General features: G+C 39.7%; 1 protein-coding gene across 1 annotated transcript in view; it reads left to right on the forward strand.

Annotated features, from left to right (window-relative positions):
• The window catches only part of LOC139449468 (von Willebrand factor A domain-containing protein 3B-like), a 521,695-nt gene that overhangs the window by 93,235 nt on the left and 401,280 nt on the right, over nucleotides 1-27,180 (forward strand). Inside the window, exons 4-8 of the mRNA XM_071230886.1 lie at nucleotides 4,007-4,257; nucleotides 10,204-10,363; nucleotides 10,569-10,637; nucleotides 24,233-24,339; nucleotides 26,682-26,917. Of these exons, the coding sequence (XP_071086987.1) occupies nucleotides 4,007-4,257; nucleotides 10,204-10,363; nucleotides 10,569-10,637; nucleotides 24,233-24,339; nucleotides 26,682-26,917 (823 nt within the window). The remainder of the gene's footprint in view (nucleotides 1-4,006; nucleotides 4,258-10,203; nucleotides 10,364-10,568; nucleotides 10,638-24,232; nucleotides 24,340-26,681; nucleotides 26,918-27,180) is intronic.

Below are 27,180 nucleotides of genomic sequence, written 5' to 3' on the forward strand. Positions count from 1 at the left end.
TTGTAGACCAAGTGGAGGAACAAGGGACGACTTTTTGTGGTACATATCCTCATAGAGAGGATTAAAAAATCAATCATGCAGGATTAGTAGGATTTGAATAGAGCTTTGTGAGGTATTGCAATGAGAGTTTTATTTGACGTTGTTTTAGTGAGGGCTCATCCGCCTCTACATACAGACAATTGATAGGGGATGTTCTGAAGGCTCCAAGGCAAAGCCTCAGGCCTTGATGATGAATACTATCTAATAATTTTAAATTACTTTTACAAGCTCAACCATAGATGATGGAGCCATAATCCAGTTTAGAGCGGATAAGTGTCCTGTACAGTTGGAGGAGGGTTTTTTGATTCCCTCCCCACTTGGAATTTGAAAAAACTTTCAGTAGGTCAAGGGCCTTCAGGCATTTATTTTTCAAATATTTTATCTGTGGTAAAAAGGTTAAATGGTGGTCAAAAATAATACCCAAGAATGTAGCCTCTTTTACAACTTAAATCGGAGTGCTATCTAAAACTAATTCAGGGTCTTTATGGGGTTTGTATTTCCTACAAAGGTATACACAGTTTGTTTTGGATTTCGAAAAATTTCAAACCTTTTTCTAACTACCATTTATTTATCTTATTTAGACACAGCTGTAATTGTCTTTCGATACTATGCATGTTTATACCATGACATGATATGTTAAAATCGTCAACAAAAAGTGATCCATCAATTGAATTATTTAAACCTTTGAAAGACTATTTATTTTAATACTGAACAATGTAACAGATAAAATGTTTCCCTGTGGGACACCCTGATCCTGATTATAATGATCAGACAGGGTTGAACCCGTAAATTGTCTGTCTGATAAAAACTTGGATATAAATTGAGGCAAATGGCCTCGCAATCCAAAGTCATGTAAGTCTTTTAAAATACCGTGCTTCTTTGTAGTGTCATATGCTTTTTCTAGATCGAAAGAGATAGACACTGCATGTTGTTTGTTTATAATGGCATTCGTAACGAATGACTCCAGTCGAACTAAATGGTCAATGGTACTGCGATTTTTACGGAAACCACAGAAATAAAATTTACAGGTTTCTTTTCTTGCTGCTTTTGAAATTTATGGAATTTAGGGATATAGTTTGAGGATGAAAAATGTTGAGCCAGAGTTTCACCAATTTTATTAGCAATATCAGAAGTATCGGGGTTTTTCTAAGGTGATGGATACTAGACTTAGAGCCCTTACCCTTAATTTTCTGGATCATGTTCCATACCTTAGATATAGGCGTACGTGAATTTATCTTGGATACATAATGGTGCCAAGATTGACGCTTGTTTTGTTTAAATGTACGCCTTGCTTTAGCGTTTAATATTTTAAATTTATTTAAATTGTGGACCATAGGATGGTGACGGAAATAGTGTTCAGCTTTTTTCCTTGCCTTCCTAAGCTAGTTTGCAATCATTGCTGAACCATGGTTTACGTATGTGAGGATTTGAGGTTGACTTCGGAATACATTTATCAGCTATGCAGTTTATCGGAAAAAAGTTTTATAGGGTCGGGAACATCAAGAAAACCATCAGGTTTTAGTTGATTAGTGCAAAGGACTTCATATAAAGCACAGTTTGCCTTAGTAAAATTCCATCTTGATGATGGAGAAACATCAGATGGTGTCACAGATTGTAAAATGGTAGGGAAATGGTCACTTCCACAGAGGTCATCGTGGACAGACAAGTGTAAGTGCCAGTTGCAGGATGTAGATATGTGTGAGAACCATCATTAAAAATGCACAAATCATTATTAAAGAGAAAATGCTGAAGTACCTTTCCTTTATTATTAGTGTCACTACTACCCCAAAGTGGGTTATGACCATTCAAATCTCCCATGATAACACAAGGCTTAGGGATTTGGTCATATAGTGCCTGAAGATCAGACTGTCGGAGAGCGTATGATGGTGGTATTTACAAAGAACACAAAGTAAAAACAATATTTAATGTTACACGTACTGCAACAGCCTGAAGAGGGGTATTGAGAGGAACAGGACTGTGAATGACACCCTACCTCACCATAACAGAGGACCCTCCAGTTGCTTTATCCCCTGGAGGGGAAAAGCAATGGTAAGAATCATTCTGTCATAAATCAAAATTATCTGTTGGTTTAAGGAAAGTTTCTTGTAAGCAAAGTGAAGATGGTTTGAAATCCTGAATTAATAGCTGAAGGTCATTGAAATTGTTCCAAAGTCCTCTACAATTCCATTATTTAAATTAGGCGAGCAACTCATGGAGGCTCAATTGGAGAACGTGAACATGGGGAAGGTCCTCTACGCTGTAATGGCAGCGATGGAGAGACCTCCATCTCAAGAGGTTCAAAGCTGTTGTGAACCTCTATAGTGATTGGTAAAGACTCCTTAATATGCTTAGCTTCTTTTCGTTTCTGCTGTTTTCTTTCTTTATTGGTTAAATGTACATTTCTTTTCGTTTCAATGATTTGATCTGTGTTAGTATCTGGCACAGGTTCAGTATCTGGCATAGGTTCAGTATCTGGCATAGGTTCAGTATCTGGCTCAGGGCCTGGTGTAGTAAGGTCAGCTGGTTGAGACTGAGGGGTAGATGGTATAACAGTATGTGTTTCAGTGGATTCAGTCGTATCAGAAAGAGAGTAGAGCATTGTTTGCTGATCCTTGACCCAGCTAATTGATGTCTGACATGAACTATTCACCTTTTTGATTGGAGAAGAAACTGCGACAGAGTATGACCTTGAGGAAGGAGTATTGGGAGCTTGGTCTGCTTCATGCAGTTAACATGAGGATCTCCCGTGATCATGAATCGACCACACTTCTTGCACCCGGGAGTAGTCGGAGACTCCATTACGACCTCACAAAGACCTAGCACCTCCAGTTAATACTCACTCACGTGCGTGCGATCGTCACTCCAGAAGCAGCTATTAATATGTACTTATTATGTCTGTATTATAGAAAACTATTAGAATAATCTTAGACTAATGTGACTTACTACCAAGTGCTATATCGTTACTGCTATTACAATAGGTGTTGAGTCTAGCAAAGACAGGAAAAAAGTGAGGTTCCCACCATTGCATACGTCATAGCTTGGGTGGTTACGATGCTACATGGGAACAACTAATTGTGTGTGATTGACAGTGAAGAGGACATCTGATGAAAATTTGAAAATATTTAGTTAGTTTGACTGAAGCCAAAATACAGGATTTATGGCAGAGATGTAATAGAGTTAGAAATTTCATATGTTCTTCAGTGTTCTTTGCGATTTTTACAAAATAGCTATCTTTTATTTAATATTATGTTAAACCCATGACGGAATACCTTTATATATAGTCAAACTGTACTGTTTGTTTGTTTCCACACACATTGGCAGTAACTGTAGTGCGTCTTAGAGAGCGAGGGCCATAATTCTGATACCTGATTGTCCGTAGTATTCCAGGATAACATGGAATATGATCGTGTAGATGGAACTGGTATGCTGCTGCTTGAGGAGCAGTCGTCTGAGGCAAGATGATAATCAACTTGCTTAACTGTATGATGATGACTCGTTTCTACAACCTATTGCCTTTCTCTTTGACACAGGCTGAGGAGTACTAGACATCTAAGAGACAATAGACATATATATTTATAACCAAATTGGCTACCAAGAAAAAAATTTAAGGGCTGCACATTATATACCTTTTTAATAGCCATACTTTCCTGACCAAATGGCTAAACAATGTGATTTCACTACATTGGACAATAACTTAAATCTGAATATACATTTTGTTTTTAGGAATTATGAATAATACATGCCTTGTCCGTTTTGATTGCTGTCGGATATCATCTTGGGTAAAACAATCAGTTATATTTTAGAGACCACATTGGTGTGGTAAGTAGGACAGAGTAATTGTTTAAAATCATATAATCTGTTAGCAATCTAATGATAGGTGCAAAGAAAATATAGCATTCAAAGTAAGTAATCAAACGATTGTACAAATGTCTTTATATTTATTGTTGATTAAACTTTTATTTTTTAGATTACAGGAAGCAAACAGAAATTACATCAGATTCAAAAGAGACTGATTCAGGCTGAGAAATTATACAAAAGACGATTGGAGTGGCTTACAACAGAAAGTCGTCGTATATTTGGAATCATAGAGGAGAAAGTTGTGATCATCATTCTTGATGTCCGCAATATGTCACCTCAGCAGTTTGACCAGTATCGGACAGCTATGGAGAAGGTCCTTCGTGAACAAGTTACTCAGCTCACCAAGTTTAACATCATCAGGTAGTTATTACCATGATTACCTTTTTTATATCATCCTTGTGAATACCCTACCTCTATTACATCATATTCACTGTCAACTACTGTATTCGACGTAATAAGCGCCCAGGGCACTCTTAAAATTAGAAATAGGGGGCCCTTATTAGAATGATTGATACTAAAGGAAAAACCTGTGTGTAGTAAACACAAGAGGTGTATTTTCCAGAATTTAACAGCCCATAATTTAGGGTGTGCCTTGCTTGAAGATATTTCAAGTGACGGACATACCAAGAAAATGTCATGGAGGGCATGCCACTGTTATTCCCAGCACCCAAGCATCACCATCCAACTCAGGGTGGGGAGCAATTTATTATGTGCTTGAAGCTTAGAAGCACCACTTATCCTTATCATCGATCCAGGTAGCCATAGACAACATCACATTGGTGGCTTACAAGGCATGAGAAATGTTTTTTGATTGAGTCAAACTCGACTGTGAAAACTCCTATAAATATTTAGGCTCAAGATTTACTAGGTCTTTATCATGGGGTAAACATGTAAAGGATGCAGCGCTACAAGCAAAGAATGTATTATTTGGAGAACGTAAATCTTTAGCAAAGCTGAAGCCGTTATCGTTTAATATTTTGTTTAAAATATTTGATATCTGAATCACTCCTATAATGTTAGATAGGTAAGAAATATGGGGCTTGAGTACTGACATTTGTAACAGAATTGAGAGCGTACATATGATTGCTTGCAAACAATTTTTAGGAGTTCAAAACTCAACATGTTGTGAGAGGTGAATGTGGACGTTATCCGCTGTATATTTATGGGTATAAAAGAGCTGTTAAATAATGGTGTAATATTTTGAAAATGCCAGACTCAAGATATGACAAAAAAAATTATAACATGCAACTTCAGGCGCTCCAAAATGGTAAAATTAACTAGGCTTCAAAAATTAGAGTGAGTGAGTGAATTGGGTTTATCGCCACTTTAAACAGTATTCCAGTTATATCATGGCAAAAAGGGAGGAAAGCCCGAAGTGATGCAGGTCTCAGGCGTTTACCACTTCAGTGAAACCCATGAGCACGGGTATGGTGGTGACAAACCTAGAAACTTAATCAGGGCGAACCGGGATTCGAACTGAAAATCATAGGTTTCTAGCGCACCCAAGGGACGCAACTCTGCACAGCGAACTGCAGCGCCTTAGACAACTGGGCCACCCGTGCCCCCTAAAAGATTAAAAGAATTATTCACTAACAGCTTTTGGCCTTTTGTGGGAGCACCAATGTATTACAAATATCCCCATGTTTATAAGTAAATTCCTATGTAGATTAAAATCTTAATATGAACAAGACTGGCATGCAACTCTTTCAGAAAGCTCAAAATCATTTTGACTATTCGTTGTATAAGCAAACATTTGGCCTGTATATATATATTACTATTTTACCACAAGAGAAATTTAGTCATGCTCTGGCTAGATTACGGTGTAGTTCCCATCATTTTCGGATCGATCTGGTAGACACAAAATGGAACCTGGAGTGGAACGAGTTTGCAAAGCATGTAAATACAATTATGTTTAAGATGAGTACCATTTTATTCTAATATGCAAATATTACCAGATTCTAAGGGCAGAATTTATACCAAGAAAATATTATGAATTTCCAACAACGCAAAAGTTCAACATTTTAATGTCATCTGTCCATCGAGCAACTATTAAAAGTCTATCTTTGTTTATTGTTAAAGCCATGTATCTTAGACAATCATTTGTATCATGGGCCTATGGCCTACAATACACTTGAATAAAGAACCTAGAAGGCTTACAGCCAGAAAAAAGAAGGAGCCAGATCGATAGGATCAGTGAGCTAGATTACACATTGTGTGCCTTGGCAAACTCTGATCAACTGCAGGCTGCAAGCTCATCATATTCCAGGGAAGCTTAACATCTTGGCTATCTGCCTGGGGAGGATAGTGGCTATGAATCCAGAAGTATTCCATTGGATAACATCAGTGCGGGATATACACCTCACCTGGATTTGTTTGCCACATGTCTCAACAACAAGCTCCTGGGATACATCAGTCCAGTACCATTTCTCCAAGCACTATAATCCCACCATGGTCTCTCCTAGACAGAGTCGTAAGGATGATGAAGAATGATCCTACTCATAGCACCGGTATGTTCCGCTTGAGTGTGGTTGCCCAGATTTTTCCCATTAATTATGGGCAAACAACTCAAGCTCCCGGAAGGTCCAGATCTTGTCTATCAACTCAGATCAGACGTAATGTACGGCTGTCTGCACAGTCTTCCCCTTCATGTAAAAGTGGAACAAAGCTGTTTTATTAATACTGAAGCCGTTAAACCTGAACAATAAAACATCACAGATGAAACTTATCCCAATAACACAATGAAATTACACTCATACGTACACAAACAAAAGAGTTAAGCGCCCACTGTATATTTTACAATTACTGGTCGTATGAACATTGGCATTTAAACCTCGATAACATAACCTCGGAAAAAGGAATGTGGTGTGCAAGAAGACACCTCTGACAAAAAACAAAAAACAAAAATGTTATTCTGTTTTGAGATTTTAATTATGATTCAAACACAAACTCAGAGGCAAAAAACAGTAGCCACAATAGATATGAAGGTGCAGTCAGGAACACAATTCCACATCATGTCAATTTCAGTCCAAAGATGACATTCATGACACAAATCATCAAAAGCAGGAAAACCTGCCATGTTTGCAGGCATGACAGCTTCCAGCATTCATCTCATCCCTCCAGTAAGGCAACTGCAGCCATTCCCAATTGGGCAAGAGTCTGTACCAGTGGGACCAGTGCCTGTACTTGACTCTCAAAGATGTCCCAAATTTGCTCCAGTGGATTCAGGCCACAGCAGTGTCCTCACAGCGTCATTCTGGAGAAAAGCTGTTACTGCTTGGAAACAATGTGGCCTAGCATTGTCATCTTTGTACAGGTTGGGTGGTTGTTTAAATGTGGCACAACAACTGGTTGCAGGATGTTACAAATGTACCAGTCACCATTGAGGTGAAGTCTTCACATAGATGAACAAAAGAGGCCTCAAGTGTCTCAGATACATATCTTATTACAAATCCAGCAAAATATCTATATTATGCAAATAATGTAAGAAATGCGAAACTGAATGTTTAAAACCTGTCTGTACTCAACTTTTGTACACAAAGGCCTGTGGCCTATATGTATTGGAAATAAAATGATTGATTGACAAGACATGGCTAGAGAGCTCCCCATGCTCTCGACATCTCAAGTCTCACGCATACGGAAGAGTGGAGTACCATAGCCATCAAAACCCTACCAAAGTTTGTGTCCAAGAACAAAGTTACAGCACTGAGAAGGTTGATACACAGACATCTCTGTACTCAGCAAAGACTTGGAGTCGCCAGATTGTCATCTCTGTCCAGGTCGTGCATTTTAATTTTACCTGGCAGCGACGCAACCACATAAAATGCATAGAAAACAGTTTTACATTTTGTGTAAGACAGCCACAGATAAAGTCATTACTGAAGCTGGATGTAGACTCCTGTATTTGGATCATTTACAGCTCATGATTAAGAGTCCTGTGTACCAGCCTTGCGTTCTGGAGTTCGGTGTCAATTGAAAAAGTGGTCTCCAGCTGCCAATCCATTTACACATTTACTGGCTTCCACTTATGAGACATACATCCAGACTTACAGGAACTGTGTAGTCTCTGTCCTGCCAAGATAGGAAGTGACATCAGAACCAGAAGTGATGTCATTAGAACTTAAAGGACTAACTGATAAGGGTCAATTGAGGATGTCATAAAAGGGCATTGTACGCAAACATAACAGCATTTCAAGTGTAAGATTACTATGTGTTTGCTTTGTTTAATGATACAGTAGTTGACATTTAATTAAAATTGTTATATATATCTGATACATATAGAATCGTTCCTCACTGCAGCCCATATCCTAATCAAGACTCCAAGAAGAACAGTGGTTTTTATGTCACCAGAATTCTGTAACAATCTATCAGTTTACTGCTTTTACCAGACATGTGTGAGGCAGTGGTTCTATTTGAAACCAGCAACATACTTAAAACAATCATGAAATAAAATGCAAAAGAACCAATCTATGCACACATGAGTTTATTAACATATAATGCCATGCATATACGATTGTTGACTCACGCCGGCCACATGGAAAAATGGCTGCTCATCAAGGAGAGCATGATCCGACCATTTACACAATACACGCCATAAATGAGACACCGACTGGAACAAAGTACTGGAAATAATGAAATTATCGCGATATTAAATGTGAAAAATGCCAATCTTCTTTGTTCGCATTTATGCAATGAAACTTTGCATTTATGTCTCCAAAATGACTATCAACAATAAGACGGCCTCAATGCAAACTTTGGAAAGCGGAAATACCAACTTGAATATAAACACAAACACAGTTTAGTGAACAGCAGTTGTAACAAGTATATATAACAATGTCATTCAAAGAATAGGAATTACACAATGGGCATCCGATGAGTTATCACTGCCATGGTCAAGAGTTCTACCCGCTTGTGTCAAACTAGTCATCATTGACCACTCTAATCAGTGAACTGTTGTTGGTTCAATTATTTTGTTGGCTTTGAACTTCCTTTATGCCAGTCAACAGAATAAGCATATAAACTGTGTGTTGTTTTTAGGAAAAACAGATTTATCGTTAGTATGGAAGTGCTTCACTCACCGCTAATAAGAAGTGCTATTTGCTGTTTGATTGGATTAATGACACAACACGTGTTTGTGTTTATATTCAAGTTGGTATTTCCGCTATCCAAAGTGTGCAGTGAGACTGTCTTATTGTTAATAGTATTTTGGAGCCATAAATGTGAAGTTTCAATAATGTGAACAAAGACCACTCGCTTTTTTCGCATTTAATTCAAGCTCACGCTAATTTCAAGATTTACAGTATTGAGTCGTATTTTTTGCTAGAGGTCAGCAGTCTATTAATTTCAAGATTTACTGTATTCCGATTAAAAAACAAAGAGGCAGGTAATATCACTCACGGGTAGTGGTGCACACAAGCACACTCAAAACAACGAGCCACATCGGTGCATATATCTATCAACCATATTACAATGCCACAGTTAATATACCTGGCATATTCTGAGAATCCACATGTGCTGAGCAAGAGCAATGACCACTCGGATGAAAACAACCATAAATCCTGTACATTTGCTCTCATATTTCTATAGTGTCCAGGGAAGGTAACTCTTCACATCCAGAAACTTGCTGCATTCACTCAACTGTCCCCACACAAATCCACAAACATGTCCCTGCTCCTTTGGGAAGAGACATGCATGGGCGGAGGACCAATAGTTGTCTGACAGACACATGCATTTCGCTAGTCATATGCAGACCACTGAATGTTCGACTTTTTGCAACACTTGTGCTGGAAAAATTAAAAGTTGTCAAAGTTCTTTTTACACCTCTATATAGTATCAGGTTGAGAGCTTGGAACTGTCAAATCTATACTGATACATGCAGGAAGAGATATGATCTCAAGGACACCTGTAGCAATGTACCAATTCACAGTACTTTGTAGAGGTCCCAGTGGTTCGTGTTTCAGGGAACAGTGTATCTGTTTTAAGCATTTTCATCTGAACATGTGATGAAGTTAGTAAGATCCCATGTCTCGGGACACATATTTTGGGGATTTGGTATGTCTCAAAACTTTTGAACTGCTCCCTAAATATTGCTATAAATGGATGTTTTAGAGAATAAGCGATTATAGCCAGCTTATAATGGGTAACCTGAAGTTTATGCTTGGCAGTGAAACTTTTCAACAACTAAATGAGCTGAAAACATAACGCAAAGTATTTACTGGTCATAGCTCTCATGCAGATATTACTGTGTCTTTCCCACTCCTTTCTGTTGGTACATAACATCTTGTAATGATGTAGTTATATCCAACCCAGGGCCTGTGAAGAGAGGGATGCTTACAGTCAAGAGTGTGTGCCTGTGACACATGACACAGTAGAGAAGGCCATACAGTGGATTTGGAGACTAGACAGGCTAGCTGAGGTGTCTACAACGGCCACATGTGAAGCTGTCCTGCATGCTGTCACAGATAAGAATGTAAGTGAAAAAATCATAGCAATTAATTTTCATTAAGGATGGATTGAATGATTTCAATATGTGACATCAATGTTTCTGTGTCATTGTACATTGACCAAGATTGTTGCTTGTGCTATCATTTATCTGGCCCAGACTTGAGGCCCCATGATGTTGTTGTAATATTCATGACTGCTTTCACTCAAATGTTCATATTCTGATATTTCAGAATGAAGCTATTTATCTCTTCACTGAGGGAACATCATCAGACAGCTCCAGGGAAATTTTGAGAGAAAAGGTATGGACAAATTTGAACAAACTAAGTTTGCTGAGGATCACCACATTTGAAGGTTATATGCAGAATTGTGAGCATCTGTTGAATAGCCAAAGACAATATTGCGTGAAGACGTGTTTAATGAACAAAAGTCTGTTGTCATGTGCCACACAATGCCAACAAACATCCTGTGACCAATAATCAGTCGTATCTGACCAAAACTGAAATGTCGAAAAATCACAAAACCCCACAATTCATTGTCCCCTAAAACAACTCTCAGAAGCGCGTATGAGATCCTTGTGTTGAGATCACAGCCTGTCACCATCGTCTCAGGGTCCCAATAAGTGCCTTGATGGGAGCCACAGGTAGATTGACCCACTCTTCAGTGAGTATATTGCTGAGGTACTTCCCCTTACAAAAGTCAAAATAAACACCCCAAACCTAGAAACCAACGGTATTCAAATCACCCTAAACAAAAAAAAAATAAACATCATAAATATCTACCACTGGCATCAACAAAAAATCCGAGGAGAGGATCTAAACATACTTCAACAAATAAGTCAACAATTTTCCTAGGAGACTTTAATCCCCACCACCCCTCCTGGGGCACAGGGGAAAAAATAGATAATCACGGTAAAATAATCTCTGAATGGATAGAGGCCAACGATTTCGTATTACTTAACAATAACCAACCAACCAGATATGATAAAAGCAATAGAGACATGTCGGCTATCGACCTAAGTATATGCACCTCAGACTTAGCCCAAAGCACTCAATGGGAAGGTCACGACGCCCCACTAGGAAGTGACCACTTCCCAATAAACATAACCATAGGAAATACCAACGTCCCCGACAAACCCGAAAACTCAGAACCCAAATTTAACTATAACCAGGCTAACTGGGATAAATTCCAAAATATCTGCAAACAAGCCAATCTAAACGAGATAGAACATAATGACCCAGAAACCTTCTGCAAAAAACAGAATACATAATCACCTCAGCTAAAAATTCAATACCCTTTAGAAAAGCAAACAAATCAGGCAAACCCTCAGTACCCTGGTGGAACGAGGAAATAGAACAAACCAGACAAAAACGTAAAAAAGCCTTCAATAAAGCCAAACGCGACCATAACTACATACCTATAGCCCACAAACTAAACCATGAGGTCCAAAACCTAGTCAAAATAGCCAAAACCAGGGACTGGGAAAAATTTTGCGAGGGATTAAATAACCGCACAGATGCCAGGACGGTCTGGTGCAAAATTCATGCCATTAGAGGCCTAAAAAGACACAAAAAAACTCCTAATATAAATAACTCAACCAACCCCAGCGAAAAAGCAAATAACCTAGCTAAACACTTTTCGACCATCAGCAGTAACAAAAACTTCAGTGATAAATTCCAAACAAAACTCAAAACAGAATCCAAACCTACCAAAGAATTAAACGATAACCTAGAAATAAACCAACCCTTCACAATAGAAGAACTAAACTATGTACTCCAAAACAGGAAAAAGGGAACAGCCCCAGGACTAGACCTAACATCCTACCAAATAATCAAAAAACTCCCTCCCAAGCTACTCCAGTCACTACTCAAACTCTATAATCTAATCTACCTAAACGGCCAGGTACCAACCTCTTGGAAACAGGTTCTAGTTATCCCTATCCCTAAACCCGACAAACCTACAAACCAAGCTAACTCTTACAGGCCAATATCTCTGACCTCAAACTTATGTAAAGTAATGGAATCTATGACCAAAAATAGATTACAACACTACCTAACTCTAAACAACACCATAAATACAGACCAAAGCGGGTTCACTCCTGGCCGCTCAACTCTAGACAATCTCGCCCGGTTAGAACAGGAGATCAAAACAGGACAACTCAACAAACAATATACTACAGGCATCTTCTTGGACTTCTCAAAAGCATTCGACATGGTTTGGCACAACGGGCTAATTCAAAAACTTAAAAAAATAGGACTAAAAGGACAAATCGTTAACTACATCCAGGACTTCCTAAATAACCGAAAAATCAGTGGGTATAGACCAGGTTCTATCGGACCAGTGTCCCCTAGAAAACGGCACTCCCCAGGGCAGCATTCTTAGCCCAACACTCTTTAACATAATGATCAATGACCTCTTCGAGGGCCTATCCCCTAAAATTAAAAAATCCAAATTCGCAGATGACGGAGCCCTCTGGATCCGCACAAAAAGTATGTCAACTTCCCAAAATCTACTCCAAAAATCCCTAAATAAAATACAGCAATGGGCAGACAAGTGGGGCTTCTCCCTAAACTCCGAAAAAACTACAGGAATAGTCTTCAAACACCGAAAAATGAAACACACCACCCCAAATCTTAAATTAAACAATAAACCAATTAAGTTCCAAAAACAAACCAAATTCCTAGGGCTAATCTTCGATCAACACCTAACATGGGAGGCCCACGTTAAAAACTTAACAACTAAATGCAGCAAAGATCTAAACGCACTAAGATGCCTCACCGGCTCCAACTGGGGGGCCTCCAAAGATACTCTACTCTCTCTCTACACATCACTAATTAGGTCTAAATTAGATTACGGATGTGCGATCTATGATACGCTTAGCAATAACCTAACCAAAAAACTAGACTCAATCCAATACCAAGCTCTTAAAATAGTCACACGTTCCCAACATGGCACCTCTCTTACTTCACTTCAGGCCTTAACAGGAGAAATGCCACTAAACCTACGTAGGCAACACTTAACCCTTAATTTCTGGGCCTCGTCCCAATCAAACCCTCTCATCCAAAACCTCATAAACGAAAATATCCGCCCTCGTAACCAGGCTCTAACTAGGAAGCACCCTTTACTTACTCCAATATCTCAACGAATTTTCAACTACCTAAACGAAAACCAAATAGATAACCTCCAACAAAACTGCAAACCATCAAATATATTTACCCCAAAACTAAAAATCCCCAAAATAGACACATCTCTGGCAAACTCAATAAACAAACAAAGCGATCCAAACATAGCTAAATCCACCACACTAGCTTACATACACGAAAACTGGCCAAATTGGTGCCATATCTACACAGACGGATCTTCCGATCCGATCACAAATCGCACTGGTTTCGGAGTCCACATAGCACAACCAAATAAGAACACTCAATCTTATCGACTCCCAAACAACCAATCCATCTTCACTGCAGAGTTAATGGGCATAGCATCCGCCCTCCATAACCAACATGCTAAAAAACATAAAAAAATCCTAATACTCACAGACTCACTAAGTGGACTACAGGCCCTCCAAAATAAAAACACCAAAAACCGCCCTAAACTCATTAACCAAATACTCAAAAGCGCAAATAACTTAACAGAGGCAGGCAAACAAATAGCATTTATCTGGATCCCAGCCCACGTAGGAATATATGGAAACGAAAACGCCGATCAAGCCGCCAAAAAATCCCTCAAAATTCCTGAAATAAGCCTTAATCTACCAATATCTAAAGCAGAGATCAAAAGCATTAACAAACGTAAAATCACCCAAAAATGGCATAAGACATACCTAAAAACAAACACACAGATAATCAAAATCCTCAAAAAAACTCTAACCAAACCTAAAATCCTCCATCCATCCAAGAAAATTGATAAAATAATCACCAAACTCCAAACAGGTCACACTAAACTAAACAGTCAACTCCTAAAAATAAAAAAACACGCAACCGGAAAATGCCCACACTGCCCACACCTGGAAACAATAGAACATGCACTCTTACACTGCACACACTACCAAACCCACCGAGCAACACTCCAAACAAATCTAAAACTAGATAAAGCCATAACCCTAGAATCAATCCTAAATCCACATAACAATATAGAAAAATTTAAAGCACTAGGCGTATACTTAACTAAAACCAGTCTAATGATCCGCATCTAAAAACACTCAACCACACCACATAAACAAACAAACACACACCAACACACTCCCTTAGTACACTACCACACCCCTAGGCATGCATTCCAAATTTCAAAATCTCCAAAACTTATATAAGCAACCACTAAAACCCCCCTCTGGTTGCAACACCTTTATTTTCCCTTCAAAACCACGCTAAATGGCCCGACCGGGCCCGTGTGCGAAATACGCTCCAGTCGGAAAGCGCACGTTAAATCTCCAAACGTAAGTAAGTAAGTAACCTTACAGTGTTATCAGTGCCAGCGGAGTTGGCACAGGCATTGGTTGCTGACTTTGCCACTCAAGGAACGCCCTTAAGCCGCCTGATTCAGTAAGGGATCACCACCCATCCATGAAATGGATTTTGCTTCTTCATCCCCAGCTGTGGAAGAGGACATTAAGCAGCGTACATGCAGGGCTTGCCCAGAGTTAATTCATACAAGGTTCAGGACTCTCAGTTATGGCCATTGGCATCCACTACGGCGACAGGCATAATTCCTTCGAATATAGTACCTCTATTACATCATGGCCATAATTCCTTTAATTTGGCTGTCATCACACTATAAAATCTTTAGATTTTTAATGGAAGCTCCTACTTACTTTCAGGTTATCTGATTAGTTGTATGGACGATATTTTCATCAACCAAGCAACTGCACATGAGCAATGTGGAAAAACGTCACTTTTTTCCTGTGTGTGCTTAGAGAAGCAAGGAATCTTTTTAAACTTTTAAGCAAACACTTGGTTTAGTTTTCACGCTGTAATTTCTTAAGGCTTTTGCTCATAAATTAACACATTTATTGATTAATTATCTGGTTTGAAATGGAAATCATGAAAGTAGAGTATTTCGTTAACGTGTTATGGGCATGAAGCCTCCATCTATAGACATCATCTGCTTTGAGTGTAGATTTAGCCTACTCACTCACTATATGTCAGCATAAAGTTTTCGCGATTGCGAGTGCTGGAGCATTGTTGGTAATTTGTCAAATTGTTCCATACGTAAAAACATCTGACACTAGCAATCAGCTGTATACGTACCAATGGCCTATGCTTACTGCTACTAAAATAACGTGATATTGGAATACAAAATGTCTGATTAAATTAAAGTTATGATTATTGTATCAAAATTCTTGAAAGTTATATTTTGGGTACGTTTTAACCAAGTCCCCAGTAGATTCTGAGAAAATGTGTTGTACGGCTGATTGCTGCTTCCAGCTTAGCTTACGAGAAAATACACACGGTAATCTTAATCTCTGCATATAAAACAGTGCCTAGCACAACAGGAAATACAATATAATTGGTAAATTATCATGTCTAGGGATGTTTTATCAGAAATTTCAAACATTGACCAAGTTCATTTGTTATCACCTGTTCGTTTACCTAAATTCATTGAAGGAATGCAACTGGGAATTAAATCTCTTCAGTTTATTTGTCACTTTGTTTGCATTAATGCGCTTTTTAGGGAAATTCTTCATGAATTTTGGGGAGCCAAGGTTTACCCCACGCTGCATCCGAGCACAGACCTATACAAGTCCGTGATCCGAGCTAGCGGTACATCGAGGAGTGTTGTGTCGAGGACTCACTGTACTCTCCAGGCAAGGTCATTCAATAGACATTTGATGAATGTTGGAGCATAGATTAACTGGATGGTAGCGGGTGTCCGGCATGTGCTACCTACCATTCATGAGCAGCATCAAAGTTTATCAGTGGATGCTCCCTTGGAGATGAAACCTGATCAAGTGGGCTTATAAAAGGCATCCTCAAGAGGCAGGGGGAGTTGCTGGCACGCCTAGTTTGGTTATGATTCCAACTTGTTCACTGTCATAGAAGTCATCTATTGTCATATGAAGACATGTGTCTCTGTTCCCTTGAAGGGGTCTATATTGTTACAGCCTGTTATGTGATGTTCAACCAGAGGGCCCGAAGGAGGGCTATTTTAGCTGGGCCCAATTGTGGCTATTGGGAAACTGGGGGGCACAGACTCAAGGTACTTCAACCTGATGATGTAAGTTAGGCTTTGGATTATTGTCATCCTAGAGTAGGCAGTTCACTGGTTAATGGCTTACTTCTGGAAGTGATCAACGGTTCTATTGCATAGATGCCAAGTGAAGTGTCTTCAAAGTTGAAGATGTTTTCAGAGAAAAAACAGAAAAGGGATGTCATAATAGGAAGTGACGTTAGAACCTGAAGTGATGTCATCAGAGCCGGAAGTACAGGAAGTGACCTCACTAAATGCCAATAGAACAGGGTTTTCTCTATGGCAAATATAAGGTATTGTGTATTGTTTGTCTGTTTCTTTCTGTGTTTATACGAGAGGATACGAGATCCATTCATGCCTCTTGTAAATTCTGGCTATGAAGTCATAGGGGTAAGATATTCGGAGGAATTATCAAACAATAGAACTTATCATTGTGTATAATTCTTAGAATACTACCTCTATTTCATCAGGAGTCCCACCTCCCAAATACATCTATTTATGTCTATAGGATGCAGGTTACTAGAAAGAATTGATGTTTTCCCGCATCTCACATGTGCAGTTGCTTGGTTGAAGAGGAGAGTCTGTTGAAAATCTGAAGATTTTATAGTGTGATGACAGCCAAATTATGTGAATTTAGCCTATGAATTACGGTAATAGAAGTAGTGTTCTTAGAAACATACAAAAATATAACTATTGTTTGAGTTCTACTTGGTGAAAAAGCCAGATATTTAATGGTCATGCCTACATCCAGGGAAGTCTCATCATTGACCAAGGCTTAGACTACTTTACAGAATCTTTACAGCATATAGGTATTTGACATCAGCTCATCAGCTGACTAGGGCCTCAGTCCCTGAGGATTCGGACAGGGGGTGCCAGCGCTACCACCGAGGCTTGCAACAGCAGGGCCAAGTCTTGTCTTGTTACAGGCACTACAGAGGACAAATGTGATTGCTAAAACATGCACAACTGAGGACATCTCCTTATACTAAACATCAGAACGAACTTTATCCAACAAATAAAATCACAGACAGGATACTCAGCATTAGCCATCACAAAGCCTCTTTCTTGAGCTTTACTACATTAGTTTCAAAATGAAAACTGCCCATCCAGACAACTTTTGAAAAATAGATTGTATGGGCTATATGGAAAGTATTCCATCCCTTTCATGTGTTTATCCCATTGAAGCGAAAGATAAACGATGGTCGTAGCTGTCGTTCATAAGTCGTTCATTGCACCAGACTAACCTTTTCGAGGTTGCATGATTAGAAAACACATTAATAGGATATTTACTTTCGTGATCTTGCACACAATGCTGTGATTGGTTTGATGAATGATCATTCTTCATAGAATGTTGTCTGATCTTTGTGTTGGGGTACCGGTAACTTCCACAAAGATCTGATCTGATTGTTTACAAACATGGCCACATTTCCCAGAAGTACCTCGAGCGTCCACCCTGGTTTAAATGACCTCACTATCAAACCAACCCCAGGGACAACCTGATCAGTTTCAACATGCAGGATGCAAATCTCCATGTACTGAGCCACCCCATTAACAGGAGTTGCCAACGTTTCTTTTACAATAGTCATCATTTCCAGTGGCTGGTCCTTCTGCTTGGAATTCCTATTGTCTCCATGGTTATTTAGGAGAATAATGAAAGATGAATTAAAGGCTACTCCTGGAAGGGGGTCCAGGCAGTCGCTAGGCAGACTCATTGTCTGTATGATGACAAGTGGGTGTCATCACCCTATCATGGATTTTTTTAATATCATTTATGGTGTTGCTGATGTCACAGGTCATCCAGGATGGGGTTGTTTTCAGGCTCTCCCTGCCACACTCACACTTAGCTACTTATTGTACTGACTTGAAACAATTTGACTCTAGTTTTTGTGGATATTTCTATTACATAATGTAATCTCCACAATAAAAGGATGTCACTGTTACAGAATTCCCATTACGTCGGGCTTAGAACTTATCAATGAACCCCCATATGAATGCATGTTGTCCCACAGCCACATATCAGCAAATCATGTCAACATTTCTGTGACAAAAAAAGTCTCACTACCCTACTATACGTCTCCGGACGTGCCTTCTGTTGACAAGAAAGTATGTAGCAGGGTGTGGAGTTGTCCCACAGATGACATCCTTACCTACTAAGCTTGCTGACAGGGTTAACCTCTTTGGTCATGTTGTTAGTATGTTCATTTCTGAGTTATTCCGATTGTTAGAAATACGAAGTATTGCGAATGTCAGGCCGGAAGTAGCATGGTCAGGTATCCCTAAAAGATGGCATCCCGCATGTGTTGTGATCGAGTCCCGGTGTATCGTCAGGCGTAATAAAGCCTCTGCAAATCAAGACAACTGAACTGTGTCTTTATCATTGGTCCAACGAGCCTGGAAACTTGGTGTCAGAAGTGGGATCACGCAATCTATAGAAGCGGAGGTAGGCCAGATTGTTTCAAACTCGAATCAACTACGAGCACATGCAATGGCGGGACTTCCGAAGCGACCTGAGCTCAAGCTTTTGGGGAACGTGGCTGAAAACTTGAAGAACTTTGAAGTTAGGTTCAAAGACTATTGTATTCAGGGTGGATTACAGAAATCTAGATAAAAACCCAAATACTGAACAAATAGACTACTACAAGAAGCCAAAATTGGAATTATCGTCGCTTAGGTCGGCAATGCCAGATGAAGCACTACAGGCCGTGAGATACACTATTGAACCTCAAATAGTAGAAGAAGATAGGAATAAACCATGGGTATGGATGGAAAAGTTACGTACTTTCTACACAGGGACCGTCGGTAGTTCACTGATGACAGATAGATTCAGATTTTGGAATACTAATCAGCTACCACACGAAACAGTACAAGAATGGGAGGTCAAGGTCAGACAATCAGGTAGCTTGTGTGCCTATGCAGCAGTAGGAGATGAAACGTGTCATGACAAATTTGTATTTGGTCTGCATGACAGCAAAGTTAGAACTGAACTTTTAAAGACACACTTGAAATCAGACAATAGTAAAAAGTTATTGTCAGATGTTGTCAGTGAAGCCAAAGCCCTTGAATCTGCACAGAAGGCAAATAAACTTACTGATAAATCATCCAAGAATATTGATGAGCAGGTACACTGAAATCGTCACAAAGAAATGAAGCTGAAGAGAGCTGAAGCCATTGGTGTGGAGATCGACGAGGCCCTCATCCATGGAAGGTGTGCCCAGCAAAAGGAAAAGACTGTGTGAGGTTTGGGTTAAATGACCATTTTGCCAGGGTATGTTTGCAAAATCCTGTCAACCCCACTTCTTATCCAAGACAGGGGCAACAACAAAGTAGAGGGAACCAGGGTCGTGGTAGGAGAAATACAGGGTACGTAAGGGACACAAACCAGCGTGAAAACCAGGACAAGGAAAGTCGAGGTACAAGCAAATGTCACCAGTCAACTCATCAATTAGATGCACAATGCCACTACACTGATGACTATGAACAGGGGGATATACTCACTAGAAACTCAGCAGGCATATAACGTAACCACAAACAAAATGGGCAAGAAATACTTTGTCTACCTCTCAACATCAACATCAGGAAACAAGTTTACACCAGTAAAGTACCAGATAGATTCTGCAGCCATGTGTAATACCATTACTGTTAGACTGTTAGAGATATGTTTCCAGAGGCAACTATTCAAAGATACCAGTTCATATTGCATCCTTATGGTGATGCAAAGCCCCTTCACCCGTTGGGACAAGTCAGTTTAATATGTGGAGGAAAGAACAAGTTTGAACTTTTGACATTTCAAGTACTTCCCCATGATGAGCTTTACTTTCTGGCCAAGACAGTGAAAATCTTGGACTGATAAAGATTGAAGCTGATTAGGTATTTACTTTGACTTCTAAAGTACATGATGTTGCAGATGTTACAGATGTTGGAGACTTACCAGGGTTTCAGGCACGCAGACCAGACTGCGGTTCATCAAATCTTCAAGACTCAAATGAATCCATGTGCATGAAGGAAAAGAAACAAATGGAAATTACAGATCCCAGTAGTCTATGTGCATGCAATCATCTTGAGACTATACACAGCAAGGTGCCTGGACAATGCACTATGCCACCTCCAGCACCATCAGAGCCTATTGTAGTACCAAGGAAAAGGATTTTACCTCCACCTGGTCAACTCACTAAGCACAACGTGCTGAAGGAGTACCCAGAAAATTTTGAAGGGGTGGGGTCCCTGGGACCTCCAGTTCATTTCAAGGTGAAAACTGATGTTGTTCCCATACAGATGCCAATACACAGAGTTCCTGTAGCGAAAAGGGAAAAGGAAAAGATTGCAATTGATAAATATGTAGAAGCTGGTATACTAGCAAAGGTGGATGAGCCAACACCATGGTGCTCAAATGTTCTAATTAGAGAAACTCCAAAAAGGTTCAGGCTATGCATAGATCCCAGTCAAACTGTGAACAAAGCCATCCTTCGACTAATATGTCAAATGCCGACACTCAATGAACAGCTTCACTAATTATGCAGCGCAAAGTGTTTTTCACTGGTAGATGTCTGTGATGGTTTTCTTCATATTCCTTTGGATGAAGAATTATATTTCATGACTACGATGCACACGTCTTATGGCAGTTATAGATGGCTACGCCTGCCATTTGGAATTACAAGTGCACCTCCAAATAGTTCCAAATAAGACTATCTGCTGCACTAGAAGGTCTAGATGGAACCATATCAATGACTGATGACATACTCATATACGGTGAAGGAAACACATGTGAGGAGGTGGAACAGGATCATGATCGACGCTTTATAGCATTAATGGAAAGATGCTTGATGAAAAATATCAAGTGCCAACCTTCTAAACTGAAGTTCAAAATGAAGGAACTGAAATTTGTCGGCAGCATAATTACTGACAAAGGAATGAAAGCGGACAAGGTTGCTGCGATCACAGAAATGCCTCCTCCACGCAACAAGGCTAGGCTCCTGAGATTCATAGGGATGGTCAACTACTTATCACCCTTCTGTGAAAATCTGAGTGCAACAATTCGCCCTCTTACAATGCTCACGCAGGAAGGTGTACCATTCTCTTGGGCGTCAACACAGGAAACTGCATTCAATCAGGCCAAACAACTTATATCAACAGCACCTGTGCTATGTTATTATGACCTGCAAAAGAATGTGGTACTGCAAGTGGATGCTAGTGAGGAAGGTCTTTGGGGTGCCTTACTTCAGCCTGATGCTAATGGAAAACTTCATCCAGCGGCATTCACATCCTGCAGCATGAATGCAACAGAACAGAGATATTCCCAAATTGAGAAGGAGTGTCTTGCGATATGCAATGCAATGGCCAAGTTTGACCAGTGGCTGTGCAGAAAGGCAGACATTGAAGTACATACTGATCATCAGCCACTGGAAGCAATCATGAAGAAGCCACTGAACAAGGCCCCTGCAAGGCTACAAAGAATGTTGTTAAAACTACAACGCTATCACTTCACTGTTAAGTACAGAAAAGGGACATCACTTCATCTTGCAGACACACTGTCACGAGCAGCACTACCAACTCCAATCAATGCCAAGGTGACAGGGTATGAAGTATTCCGTCTGGAACTAGAACATGAATATGATGAGCACAATCCACATCTCCATGAAGAAACTGAGACCAGACTCCGAGAGGAAACTGCGAAAGATCCATTGATGTCTCAGTTGTACACACTGATAGGTCATGGATGGCAAGATGACAGAAACCTACTGGATCCAGCTTTGGCCTCCTACTGGGGCTATAGAGATGAACTTAGCATCAGCAATGGGATCATATACAAAGGTTTACTTGTGATGATCCCAAAGAGCATGTACAGAGAGATGCTGGAAAAGAGACACTTGAATCACTTTGGAGCTGAATCAAACATACGAATGGCTCGAGAGGTCCTCTTTTGGCCTGGGATGAGGAACTCTATTCATGATATGTGCAGTGTGTGTGGAACATGTGCACAGTATGGAAATGAAGCACCCAGAGAACCCATGAAGTCTTTGCCAATACCCACCGTGTCCTGGCAAAGTATAAGTCAAGATTTATTTGCCTTTGAGAAAAAGACTTACCTTGTCACAGTTTGTCACTTCTCTGACTGGATTGAGGTTGACGAATTGGAAGACACTCTCTCCGCTACAGTGATAGCCAAAACAAAGGCTCATTTCTCTCGCTATGGGACTCCGAGTGTGTGTCATACAGACAATGGACCTCAGTTCATCAGCAAAGAATATGAAGATTTTGCTCAGCAGTATCACTTCAAGCACACAACGTCTTCATATCATCCACAAGGAAACGGAAAGGCTGAGTCAGCTGTCAAAGTGGCAAAAGCTATGATGAAGAAATCTGATGACAAAGAACTGGCATTCTTGAACTACAGAAATACTCCTCAAAAGGGACATACCTATTCACCTGCACAGCGCATGATGAATCGTCGCACAAGGACTTTTCTGCCGACACCAAATCAACTTCTGCAGCACCAGGTAGTGGGTCCCGAAATAGTTTATAGAGAGATCAGGGGCAAAAGAATCTCTAGCAAGACTCAGTACGATAGATCGTCTGGTACAGAGCATGAACCAATAGAAACTGGCAGTTATGTGTATGCTAAACCTCCACCAAACCAGAGAAGAAAACCTTGGGTATATGGGCAAGTCATCCACAAGGACAATACAAGGTCTTACACAATAAAAAACCCTGGTAGCACACTGAGAAGAAACCATGTGCAAATCAAGCCAGCAGCTGCGCCACCACCATCAAACAACTACAACTCATCACAGAGGGCGCATAATCTATTGATCTTGAAGAATGCCGAAGTCCAAACAGCTGTACCAAGTTCACCCATGAAACCTGTGACAGATCGAAGTGTAACAGCCCAAGCCAGCCCTAACATTACACATAATGTAGAACAATCAAACACTACACAGCCAGGTTTTCAACCTACAGAAAGTGTTACAGATATTACCAAGATATCTGAAGAGACTTGCTCAGTAAAACGTCCACTCATGGAAAAAAGATTGCCTTTAAGATACAATGACTATATCATGCTTCAGTGAATTGATGAAATAATTGTCAACATGGACATGCATGAATTACTGTCATGAACTTTGAGGCAAGACTATAAGATGCGGTTGCATATACAGACAGTGCCTGTGTGAACTAAGTAGATACATTTAACCATCTGATCATTGCAGCAATCGAGTGGTCAGGCTCGGTGACTTCATTGATGAATGTCATCGTATCCCAATTGTGTGGATTGATGCTCATGATGTCAATCACTGGATTGTCTGGTCCAGACTCGACTTGATTATTTATAGACCGCCATCATATAGCTGGAATATTGCTGAGTGCGGCAACAGCAAAGAAACAAACAAACATATCCTAAATTCTCTTAAAATACATCTAAAAGGTCACAAGATCAATGTCTGCCACAACAGCCACATTAAAAAGGTATTTACGGCCATTACTGTCACTTTTCTTCAAAATGTCAGCCTCAGTGATCTTATGCAAGTTTGGTACTCCGGTAAGTGTTAAAGAAATGTATTAATGTGCATGTTTATTATTATTGCAGCAATATTCTGGATACCTCTAGTATATTTAGTAACATTTTGAGCTCTTAAATATTCTTATGCAGGTGAGCTTCCAATGTCATGATGCTTTAGTTTCCATAGCTGTGTTTACATGCTATATTATATTACAACAGGTTACATCATGTAGGCTGAACATCCCAATCCACATTGTGTCCTACAACTGTAGCAGTGCAGATACCATCAAATATCTGCGTACCTTGGCCACTGCTACAAATGGAAGGTATGATTTTCTAAAATTGTAAGACTGGGCTGCTTATTGACTTTGGAGTTAAAATAGATCACCAGCAACTTATACTTTTGGTAAAAGGATACAAAATGGATCAAGGGGTTTGGCTCGGTGACATGATTGATTGTCATCATATCCAAATGAAGTGGGACTTTGCTAATAATATATGTCACTTGTTTGTCTGGGCAATACACAATGTTTACAGGCTGAATCATGACAACAACCAAGCAACCACACGTCTTTGCCCAGTTTGACTTCAAAACTCGTGTACCTCCAAAATTGAAGGGCAAGGCCAGGCATCACAATTTGTATAATTAGACTTTTAATAAACATGATCTCTAATGTGGGATCTGGTTTATTTCGAGGTTGTTTCAAATGTCAAGGTCACATTGAAGGTCATTCACTCATGAAATTACTTGTAACCAGTTTTGCTTGGCATGTATTAATATGTAATATTTACATGAATTTATAACTAAAATGTTGTTGCATTTGACTGGTCACTTGATCATTCATCTGTCATAGGCGCCAAGTTCTGAGTAAGTTCGGGTGGCTGAAGATTGTTTATAGTAACTCTGACCATGTGTTGCATTCCATTATGTAAATCTTGCGCAGTTGACTTGACCCCTCAGGCCAAACTCCCTTGGGAACTTGGGGAAGGAAACATGATTCAAACACCAGTTAAAATTATACAAAAACAAATTTAATGGAAGTGGCTGGGTTGACCACCCTTAGCCTTATTTGATTGAACACCAGAAAAAGCAAATTGCAACTTCCTTCTCATTTTAGACTTGAAATTGAAACTAATATACATAATTTCCTTTTCTACTTCTGGCAATTAAGAAATAAGGATTCTTATAACAAGACACTTGTTGTCCAGTACCAAAAACGGATGGTAGTGTGGTTAAACTGTGGTCCGTAAACAACCTGGTCTGGACCAGACAATGCAGTGATTGACATAATGAGCATAGCAATTTATGCAATTGGTGTATGTGTTGGTCACTGAGCCTCACCACCCAATCCCACTAGTCGCCTCTTACGATAAGCATAGTGGCCTCTTATGTTTGCTTGTTGTTTAATGCAACACTCAGCAATATTCCAGCTGTATGAAGGCAGTCTGTAAATAATCGAGTATGGAGCAGACAATCCAGTGATTGACATCATGAGCATCAAACCAAGCAATTGGGATGCAATGACATGTATCCTCTAGGGGTGACTATTGAGGCATTTTTTACTATTGCAATACTATTGCGATAGTTAAAACAACTATTGTGATACTATTGTGATAGTGGCCCTACTATTGCGATACTATTGTGATAGTTTTCTCTTGCAATTATAGCAGGCTTTAGCAGCATATATTTCAGCATTTTGATGGACACCATCAAAATAATTATAACTTTCTGATACTATTTGTTAAGAAAACAAGAAATGAAAAGAAAACAAGTTCAAATTGACCTCTCAAAAACATTTTAATACAAAATTTCACTTCATGTAACTGGTAAAGTCTTAGGTTACTGCAGTGTTTTAGCACCAATGTGAATGAATGTGATTGAATGACTAGTATTTGACTTTACAAACTGTCAAACTCTTTAATTGTCACATTGGCATTCCCTGAATTTTCGACGACACTGAAGGGCCTGAGGTCCTTAACTATGAATTGCAGTACAGCATCGGTGATCGATTTCCATCGTTGTGAATTGCGTGTCAGCTTCTGAGACGAAAAGATGGTTGATTGTACACGTTTTGGCGTCGAGGTACTGGTACTACCACTGACTGGGATCCCCCTTTTTCACGTGGACGAATATCTGGGTGCCGTCTTGTCAAGTATTCGGTCAGATTAGTAGTATTTCCTGAATACTAGAATTATCCCACAGATTCTACAACTTACTTTTTGCTTGTCTGTCTCATTTTGCTTTTTGACAAAGCCAAAATGATCCCGTACCCACGATTTGCCTGCCTTATTGGCGTCAATTTCAAACTGACATGTGGCGTCCGCCATCTTGTCAATGTTGCCTAGCGACGAGTAGCTATGGGACGTAACTCTAAATCAAGCAGACAAAGTAGTGCAATCCTAACGAAAGCACGACAGAGGTAAGATGATCATGGGAGTTGTTTCTATGTTTTTTAAGAAAGTAAATGTACCAAACAAATTAACTATCGAAACTATCGATAGTTAGACAAACTATCGCCAATAGTATCGATTGTTTCAAGTTGCAATCGATAGTGTACTATCGTGAGACAAGCAATCCCAATCAATGGATAGTTTGATGTATCGTTACACCACTATTGACATCCCAGTTCAACTGTTAAATTCTTCATGTTCATATGGTATTTTGCAGATTTCATGCCTATGCAGTTGTGATGGAAATGGATTCATATGAACATATGCCTGTTGATCCCCTGATGAACAAAGCAAATATTGTTCTGAAGAAAAGAACCATTGGGGGTTTGCCTCCAGGTGTGGGTGTGAGGGAAGATGTAATCTTGGTGTTTGAGGAACTAGAGGATGCACGCAACATTCTCAGACAAATAACATCTTTACTGCAGAAAACTCCAGAGCCTAGACTTCGAGCTGGTGAGTGTAGATCTATATCACTGATGTTGTTATTATGATGTTGGTTTTCTTCATTGGTATCTCAGTGTCAGTACAGGTAGGTGTGATTTTGAAGGAAGCCATTAGGAGATTAAACATACTGTGTTTTCAGTGTAGAGTTATGTAACCTGTAGATTTGACGAGGCTCAGTTTTGAATCAAAGTACCCCCAAAAGTTAAGCAGAGACTCTTTTGTGTTTGTGACAATAATGAGTGAAGTGGCTTGGTTTGAGTCAAATGATTATG

This window comes from Haliotis cracherodii, unplaced genomic scaffold, assembly GCF_022045235.1.
Source record: "Haliotis cracherodii isolate W230 unplaced genomic scaffold, xgHalCrac1.p SCAF_8, whole genome shotgun sequence".
Classification (NCBI taxonomy): Eukaryota; Metazoa; Mollusca; class Gastropoda; order Lepetellida; family Haliotidae; genus Haliotis; species Haliotis cracherodii.